This window comes from Geospiza fortis, unplaced genomic scaffold (genome assembly GCF_000277835.1).
Source record: "Geospiza fortis unplaced genomic scaffold, GeoFor_1.0 scaffold54, whole genome shotgun sequence".
Lineage (NCBI taxonomy): Eukaryota > Metazoa > Chordata > Aves > Passeriformes > Thraupidae > Geospiza > Geospiza fortis.
Genome location: NW_005054301.1, coordinates 10,273,112 through 10,283,058, shown reverse-complemented (window position 1 = coordinate 10,283,058; position 9,947 = coordinate 10,273,112). Strand labels below are relative to the sequence as shown.

At 33.5% G+C, this 9,947-nt stretch overlaps 1 protein-coding gene across 1 annotated transcript in view; it reads left to right on the top strand.

Annotated features, from left to right (window-relative positions):
- SCFD1 (sec1 family domain containing 1) overlaps positions 1–9,947 on the top strand; it is a 45,660-nt gene that overhangs the window by 25,345 nt on the left and 10,368 nt on the right. The window contains exons 15-19 of the mRNA XM_005417625.2: positions 2,235–2,305; positions 3,168–3,247; positions 3,798–3,860; positions 4,861–4,936; positions 7,106–7,159. Of these exons, the coding sequence (XP_005417682.1) occupies positions 2,235–2,305; positions 3,168–3,247; positions 3,798–3,860; positions 4,861–4,936; positions 7,106–7,159 (344 nt within the window). The remainder of the gene's footprint in view (positions 1–2,234; positions 2,306–3,167; positions 3,248–3,797; positions 3,861–4,860; positions 4,937–7,105; positions 7,160–9,947) is intronic.

Sequence of the window (9,947 nt, the reverse complement as noted above, 5' to 3'; positions counted from 1 at the left end):
ATCCTGCTGACATTCTCCAAAAATCTTTTAATAGTGTCCATGCTATATAATCAAAGGGCAGTAGGAGAAATAGTGCACAGTTGGTAGAAATCTGAGCTAAAATTTTAAAGATCTCATAATAGGTCAAGTCTAGAAACTAATAAGCTTTCAGAAAATCTAATGTCAAACGTCAGTCTGTAATTCAGTACATTCATTTTTTTATTTGAAGCTAATAAGAATATGTATAATCTGTACTTTTGTTAAGCATCAATACAATTACTTTTTACTTGAATCCACATTTTCTATGCCATTTTAGAGTTCAGTGTAGAGCAAATTGTTTTCCAAGCCTGATGTATCTTACCAACATTCCTATTGGCAAGGTTCCTGGGTTTTATGCAAGAGAAAGATTAGATTCACAAGCTAGAGTTTTTCTTCATAAGCTAAGTATTCATAAGCTAGGTTTTCACAGTATTACGTTAGCATTTTATATTCATTGTCTAGGTTTAAGTTTATGTAAGAAAAAGATTTAAGTTAAACCACAGTGATTATTTTCAGGCATGCTGTCTTGTTAAACTGTCCAGCCTCATATTGTGTGATTCACTGAGAAATACCATCAAAAAACATTTTTAAGGAATAATACTTCAAATCTTCCTGTGCTTCTGGTGGATTATTTATTGGCATTATGTGTGGGGATATTTGTCTTGTGGACGATGGGATCTGCAGAGCTCTTGATGAAAGCACTTAGATGTGACCACTTAACAGCTGCAGGCTTCAGCCTCCCATTTGTTACTGTGTTGTTCTCATCTACCACTCAGGACTATTAGCTGCCTCCCACTTCAGTGGGTATTACCATACCCTGGAGGAGGGATAAAATGGGAGCTAGGGGCTGTCTGCTGGTTTTTCAACTTAATATAAAATTGGTCCATTCTAGGTTTGCCAAGTTAGGTTTTCTTCAGAATATTGAGCAGTTTGCTTCTCTGTGCTGTCACAGATCGTAGTCTAGAAAATGTAGTGAATATTTGACAGGCAATTCACCTGAGTCTTACAGCTGTTTATCACAGCTTTTATTGCCCAAGTGAGTTCCAAGTGGATCTCTACCTTGAAAGCTGGCTTTTGATATTGATAATACAAAGTTTCTTCAGTTCTTGATCTTATGACTTACTGGTCTTCAGTAAAGGTTAGTAAAACCTACTTTGAGAAGATTGTACCAAGTCATAAATGCTCATTATGACAGTGCTTACTCTTAACTTCTGCCAGACTAAATATATGCTCACTTACAAATAAAAGTTGCAGATTAGGTCAGATGGTATCCTGCTGACATAATCCACATTCCATAGTAGGGGAAAACAACCCAAAACAAACAATACAGAAAAAGAAAAACAGAAAAGAAAGTCATTTTCTTACCTGCAAATACAAGAAAGTGCAGTCTTGTAAAATATTGTACTGAACGTATCAGGCTTTTATAATGCATTTTAATTTGAAATGTTTATTTTGAGAAGTTGTTCTTCTGAAAACTTCATTTGAAACTATTGTCTTTACTAACAGTGATTCTCATCTAGAAAAATAGAAAATATGGTGTTCAAAATCTGATATAATAGTTTATAGTCTAAGTAATAGCTACATCAACCTTTTGATCTGGAGAGATGAATTTTGATTGCCTATGAATAATGCTTCCCAAGAATGGGAAGTGTTTTTCTCCAACAAAAGAGGATTTAGGAGCTGAAATCCTTTCTGAAGGCAAGGTAGAAGTTCAGGGGTTTTTTTCCTGACCAGAGGTTCATATAAGTGCTTTTGCAGTCCTCAAGTATTTCAGTACAGTGAACCATAGAACTGTGTAAGCAAGTTGTAGAGCTAAAAAATATTATGCTGTGGCTTTTACTTCTATGAGTTTTCTTTAGTCTGCTTTTTCATGGACCTACTTCCAGATAACATTTGCAATCTCCACATAAAATAAGTCCTAATTTCTCTACATAATTTATTTAGTATGTTATATGAAGAATAATGTTTTCTACAGACAAAAAGGGGAAGTGTAAAACTTGCAGAAAGAATGAGCACATCTAACCCAACTCTTAATAAAATTGTCGTATGTCTTTCTGCCATTATACACATTGAAGAAGGCCATGGTTATCAATAACATTTATTGTCATAACTAAAGATCTGCATGTACATATGTATGGCTGCTGAAGAGCAGTTAATGTAGTAGCATAGTTACAATTGTAGTTTATAATTCTTTTTTTTTTTCTTTCTTACTGCAGCAGGAACTCCTGAAGATAAAATGCGATTATTTCTCATCTATTACATAAGCTCAGCTCAGGCACCTTCAGAGGTACCTATGTTCTTTACAGCTTCCAACACCAGATTCTACCACAAAGGATTTTCATTTCAGCACTAAGTAGATATTTCTAGAGAAGTATGAAATGCCCAGGAAGTTCTAAAACTTTAAATAAATTTTGCCTTATTGCCAGGAAATCTGCTCAGAAAGCTTTAGCCACCATTTCAAAGAATATGAATGACTAGTAGAGAAGGAGTATTACATTGTGAAATATTTAGATCAAAGCTACTGCAAGACACATCTTAGAATGCTTTCTATTACTCTGCTGCACTACTCAAAGAAGTAGGTGAAGCAAAACGAAAATATGACTCATTTCACTTCATCTTCATATGTTCAAGAATTATTGAGTCAGTTGAAGGAGAAATGCATCTGCCAATATCTCAGTAATTCAGGAAACAATTTCTTCATATTTCTTTTGAACTTAGGATGATTAATTTCAAGGGAAATTCTTACAGTATAGAAACATTATCTGATGGAAAAAATGTTTTGGTTAGGCAAATAGAAAGTATTTGTATTAATGTATATTAGCTTCTCTTTGTTTATTATTTACTGTTTTGACATTGTACAGAAACCAGCATTCTGTTGGTGCTTGTATAAGGATTGTTCCATATCTGAAAGTACACAGGATTTAATTCCACAAATACTGTTCATTTTAATGGGATCTGCTCATGGCAAATTTAATTTCAAGTTGCATTTCTGTACTTGGTAGGAAATTAGGTTAAGAATCATAATTACTTTTTAAGTTGGGTCAATGCTATAACTTTGCACTACTTATTTAATATTTAGATAAGGATATCTTGTACATGGAGTTAAGAGTAGCTTCAACCTTTTATAATTCTCCACTTTATGATTTCAGATTGACTTGGAGCAGTATAAAAAAGCATTGATGGATGCAGGTTGTAATCTTGCTCCTTTGAGCTACATAAAACAGTGGAAGTAAGTAAATTCTTTTTTCTCCCATGAAGCTAACTGGTCAATAGAGAACCCAGCATTGTATTCAGGAATTATGTGTTATTTCTCTTAAATTGTAAATTATCCTTAAATATTCATTTGGTATAAGTTTTTACTGTTATTGTTCTGGTAATACATGCAAATCTTATTTCAAAACTAAGCTCCAGTAGTGCCAGAACACTGTAGAATATGACATGTAGTAGTGCCCTTAATGATCCAGGACAGAAACAACTTACTGAATTAATTGAAAAGCTGTGCTAGTTCAGACCCCAAAGTTTTTTTAGTTCATACCAGGGAGTCATGTTGGATATCAGTTATTGTAGTTTTACATGGTATTTAAATGAAATACTTGTCTTTAACTATAAAATCTAATTCCTATTGTATTTGTAGGCAAGAGGGATGCATGTAATAAATAGTTACTTTCTGAAAGAGTTCAAAATGCAGGAGTTTTTTCACTTTCAGATGACTAGAGTGGAACATTCTACAGAAGTATGTGCCTTAGATAAATATTTGATTTCTATCCTTGCTTTCACAGAGCTTTCACTAAGATGGCTTCAGCTCCAACCAGCTATGGAAACGCTACACCTAAACCTTTGGGGTATGCTTTTGATTAATTTTTTGTAAACCTTTGGGTTCTTTTATCCTATTTTAGTAGTGCTGAAAGTGTGGTTAGCATTATACAAGGCCCAGAACAAAACATCTCCCTATTTGTAAAATTTTTAAGTTACAGACAATTACAAGCACTCATCTCCCCTTAACAGTGCATAGTACACACAGAGAGGAAAATAAAAGGATCTGGGACTAAATTCACAAACTATCTTAATACAGTGCTCTCTGCACCTGCACATTAAATGCACTCTCACAGGAGAGGAATTCAGCAGCAGGAACTGGGTCTGTGGCAGCTTTCACTTTGAGCCCTAAGTAGTCAGTGACAGAAGATAAAAACAGCCCTGTATATTCAAAATAATTTCTCTCCTGGGTTTGGAGACTGTCAGGGGTGCAAGAACACACTGGAATGTCCTGGACTGGGTGTCTGACTTGTTGAAAGGTGTAGTTATTTATTTCAAGGCACGAGAAAAAAAATTACTGTGCTAAAGTTACATATATCCAGTAAGGATATAAGACTAGGCTCTTCCCATTCTTCAGGGGGTTTCAGTCCTCATTACCAGCAATACCCTGTCACTGTTGTGAGGAATCTGTGGCACAGTATGGTTAGAGAGAATTCTGGTGCTGTTTCACTTGGGAACATTGCTCTTTGGGTTGTTGGAGATGCTCAGCCTCTATCTTAACCCTGGTCATTGGGATACCCACTTGAAAGGAGCACTCAAATCCTTACATTACTGAAGTTGTAAAATAAACTGCTCAGTGGGTTAAATCCAAAGCCCCCATTGATAGGTGAGGATCTATCTGGTAGATTACAAGTGTATTCCCATATACTTGATTGCCATGTGATTTGAAGAATATATTTTATGACAAACTGAATTACTTGGTACTTAGGTCCTATTGACTTCATTGGGAATTGGACGTCAGTATAAAGCTTAAGAATACAAATGAAAAACAAAAAGATCTTATACATCATCTTTATTTTGTTTTTTCAGTCTATTTTCACGTGTTATGAATACAGGATCACAGTTTGTAATGGAGGGAGTGAAGAACTTGGTACTGAAGCAACAAGTAAGTTTAAAAAATCAATTAGAAAGTCTATCATGAGTATTGTGAACATTTGGAAAAACAAATTTCGGTACCTTTGTCATATTAATAAAATTCGTTGTACAGTGAAAAAAGTAAACATAAATCTCTGCTTATGGATAGATCTATCCCTTTGTAACTTCCAGATATCAAATAAGTAATGAATAATTCACATTTTCTTTGAAGACCTCTTTGTAGCAATTAGGAGTGATTTCAAAATTATGAAAAGAACAGCTGTGGAATACTCAAAGTAGACTAGACCTTCAAACAACAAACAATAAACAAAAAAATATAACTCTCTGTACCTTTACTTAGAACTACATGCATTAGGTTAATCTATTTTAGAGTGATTAAAAGGCTGAAAGTGTTAGTTCTCTGTTTACTTACAATTCAGACCTTTCCTTTTTTCCCATGTGAGTGTAATGTACAGCAACCATAATCTTGTAATGTGCATGAAAATGCAAATATGTTCATAATGATATGACCACCTTCAAATATTCACTTAACTTTGTAAAATATTTCTGAGCATAACTTGCATGTAAATATACATCCTCCCAAAGAAAACAAACAACAAAAAAAAAAGAAACTGGTTGTATTAACTTGTAGCTGGAATGTTGAATTGTGGTTCTCAGCAACCTCCTTCTCTACAGAGGATACATTATTTTCCCAATATGTAATTTCATCAGATGGCAGTAAATAAATATTTCTTTACAGTTGAAAATCTTAATTCTGTAGTATTTTCACATCAAGATTTCTGAAAAAAAGAAGATCATTCATCATATTATAATTCAGTTGAAGAGTCAGAATTCAAATTAGAAATACAACGTATCAGAAGTAAATAAAATGAAATCTTAACTAAGTACCCTTTTGACTTACTTAATCTTATCATTGCATCGTTTGTTTATTCAGCTTATTATACACATAATTTATACATGAAAGATACCAGCTATCACAGAAAAGTTTAAAATTGGGGTCTCAGATTTGTAGGGCAGTTAAGTTAATTCTGCAGGAATTTCACTATGACTAGAATGATAAGCTGTGTTGCAGAGTTACAACTCAGTGGTATATCATGAAATATGATTGAGGAAAATTTATATATGCAGCTTGCCTGTGTGTTATATTTTATAGAGAACTCTTCTGATAAACTGTTACTTATAATAATAGAAAACAAGTATAGTCTCCAGAAGACTTCCTCCTCTCCTTGCATTAAACATTTTGTCATTTCTTTAAATGTGTCGCTTTAAAGAGTTAATATTATTCTGTACAAAATGGCTTGCCTTGTTTTGCATTCTGAGGGAGCAAAAAGCCAATTTGCTTTGTTTTCAGGATTTGCTTTTCTGGCTTTTAATTTCTTCTCCAGGTATTTTAGGCTAGCAAGATGAGAAGCCTTTCTTCCTCATATTTGTAAGCCTAATGTAGGTCTGTGGTATTTCTATTAAAGCTGACTTTTTATTTTTCCTTCAGTAATTCAGGGATTCACATGAGTTTTCCAGTGTAATATGTAGCTCATCCTTTGGAATTTCCTCTTTTGATACAGTCTGTCAACAAGACTCATTTCCAATCCTGTTGCTATGTAAACTCACCCTCAGTTTATTATAACTGAAGTAGTTTAACTCCTTAATATTCAGATCTTTTGTCCCAGCTGACATTTCCTGTGTTAAATAAGGAACAGTAATCTTGAATTTCATGTCAGTTTATTCCTTTGCAGGTCATCCAAAAATTTGTTGCCAGGGCTGCTTTTTTTACCCATTTCGTTGACAACATGAATTCTTTTTTAGATTCACACAATTATCAGCATCAGCTTTAAAATTCTTTCCTTAACTGCAACGTATTTTTTAACAAGAATTCATATTTGATAACATCTGCATATGTTGGTAATACCTAAATAAAGCTCTGTTCCTGTCTTCACACTGTTTTTGCACTTTATGTCTTATCTTTATCCCCTAGCTGTATGCACCTCGGATGTTTGCATTCTTTTGCAGAAAAGTAGTTTAGGTGATAATAAATAAGCTTAACCTTTACAAAGCATTAGAAGGAAAACTGTTTAAAACAGTATTTCAGATGCTCTGTAAACTCTTCCATAAGTAATGATGTGCCTGGGAGTAGTTCTTAGTAATCTTTTCAGCATTCCATCAATTTCACATTGTTTTACAGAATCTGCCAGTCACACGTATTTTGGACAACCTTATGGAGATGAAGTCAAACCCTGTGAGTACCATTGCCTTCATATAGAGAGAGGTGGAGCAAATAAAATCTTGAGGCTGTGATATGTCATATGCAAAAGCTAATTTTTTTCATTATAGAAAAAATCCAATCATGCTGTATTTCAAGAATAGCACCATTTTCATAACTATTTAGTAAGACTTCTTTCATTTAAATAGTCTAAACAATGACAATTTATTGTGTCTCATTGGAACTAATATTTTTTAGATTTTTCCTATTCTGAGCTTCTACTACACTTGTGTTATACTAAGCTTCTGTTGCTCCTAAATTTCTACATTAAGCTGTAGACTAAAATATTTTTTGCATCAAAGTGAAAATTACATTTCCCACATCTTTAAAATTTGCTATGTATAGGAAAATGTTTTACTACTGATTCAGTCATTCTTTTTGCAAGTAGAGGTGGTTTTTGTCAGAAAATTCCTCTTCTTGCCTTGTTTCTGTGAAAATTTACTCAGATATTTTAAATGTAAATGTTACAAATTTTTGCATTGCATGTGTGTTAGCTACACAGTCAAGGCATTGGCTAGAACTTACAACTAAAAGTAGGCCTGGTTAGTAGATTCAAAACATTCTTCTTAGTCCACTTTCACCTGCATGTATTAACTGTATGTACAGAGAGAAAAATAATGGTAAGATATGAAAATTATCAACATGCAAGTAATCCTTTATTTTCTCAAACTGTGCTTCATAGATGATATATGTCATGATTCTTAGCGGATAATTTGCTTTCTCTTAACAAACAAAGGAAATTACTCTGTTTCCAAAGTTGGTGGATTGTTGTTCTTGTTTGAAAGACTTGGAAAAGATGTACAGGGCTAACTTTGTTTAGTCAACCAGCAGAGGTCACCCAGAACACTTACCATAGAAAGCTGAAATTAAAACTATAGATAACTTACAAGAAGGTGAAAATTAAACCTTTTTTTTTAATAAACATTAGCTTCCTCAGGCTACAAGTTTAGGAGTTGATTGAGAAAAGTTTACAAGTCATATGAGGGGTTTTTCCTGACTTGATTTTTTCACATTTACTTAGTAGAAAACAGCTACCAGCACTTTGATAGTTTGGAGAAAACATTGATCTTCTCACTTGAAAAATCAACGTTTGGGCCAATCTGTCAGTCAGCAGCTTTCTGTTCCACTGCCATGGCAGAGAGTCGTGGCACAAAACAGGGAGTCCCACTTTTCAAGTCATAGGAGATCAGGCAATCCCTAAAGGCTGATTCTCCCAACCTGCAGGAAAACTGACAGCAAGTTTGGAGTACGTTTCAGCTCAAGGAAGCAGGCCAGAGAGTCACTGTGGAATGTGTTTAGACTTGCTGTACTATCAACAGAAGTGAAATTGTATCTGGAAAAGGTCAATGTGTGGAAATACACCATTGTGGCTTCTATTCATCTTCTGATGTGTGGGATCCTTTTCTATTTCCCAGAATAGAAAACTACTGCACTGCAGGCAAAACACAAAGGGAGAGGAAAAAAGTTCAAGATTTAATTTTTTTACAACACAGAAAAAAGTCTCCTTTATAATTCAAGAAATCTTATAAACTACAGTAATCAGTGTATGAAATGTACATACTGATGAAAGGTGTAATGCAAAATTAGAGCAGATAATTGAGAAGTCAAGCAATTATATACAAGAAATGTAAATTATTTATTTTCTAGATATTAACTGCAACGATAAAGGAAATATAAGTTGTACCACAAACATTCAATATATATTATTGTCAGTTGAAATCTTCCACCTATTTAGAATGATATCCTGTGCAAAACTCTGTGGGGTTGTCTGTAAATCACTTTATGTGTTGCTTGTCTCTGCTGTTTCTTTTGTCTCTCTGGCAAGGACAAATAAGTCCATGCCACCCATGCTTTTCAAATTTTTCAGAAGCAGGAACAGCTAGAACAGATCTTACGGGCCATAAGATCTAAGTTAAGTTACTATCCTGTAACTTCTTAAATTTTTCTAGATTGTTTAACTATAGTTACACCTTTTCTTGAAAAACATATTCAGAAACATTCCTTGATGACCTTAAAAGTAATCAGTTACTTGTGGGTATTTTAATTAATAATATTTATTGTTAAAAGCACGATTTTAGGCAATTTCTTTTAAGGTCATATTTTAATAAAGAAATATTCTGTTCATAAACCTAAAACATAATTACTTTGTTTTGGTGTCATTAAATAGAGGTTGATTAAAACATTGAATCTTCATAAATAAAGTATACACGAATTTTAATTTATATCTATGAAATTGACCATGATTTACTATAGAGTTACGGAGATCCTTCTAAGGATCTTCTAGAAAATGGTTTGATTACTGAGTGAGGAAAATCTTTGAAAAGTGAGCCTTTACAAAGTGGTTTAGCCTCTGTCAATACAGTGTGTACATTTGTATTGACTTGAGAAGTAGATAGATCTTATTTGTGATATATATTAATGAAACTATTTTGGTTAATACTGTCCCTTTCAGCAGATATGGTACCTTTCAGACTTAGGACACCTTTCATGCATTACAAAGAAAAATTCTAATCCAAATTGGTCCTGATAGATTCTGCAGAAAAAAAAATACAGACTGAAAGTCAATGGGTCTTTTTCTTTTCCATGGGTCTTTTTCTATTTTAATTTAAAATATTGAAAACTAAGTTTATACATTCAGAAGTATTTCTTTTCTTCTGGAATTGCTTAGGGAAGTCACAAATTCAGTTGTATGTAAGGAAAGTGCTATACACTTGTTTTTCTTGGCAGACTTGCTATATGTTAAAGAAAATAAAATCTACTAGGC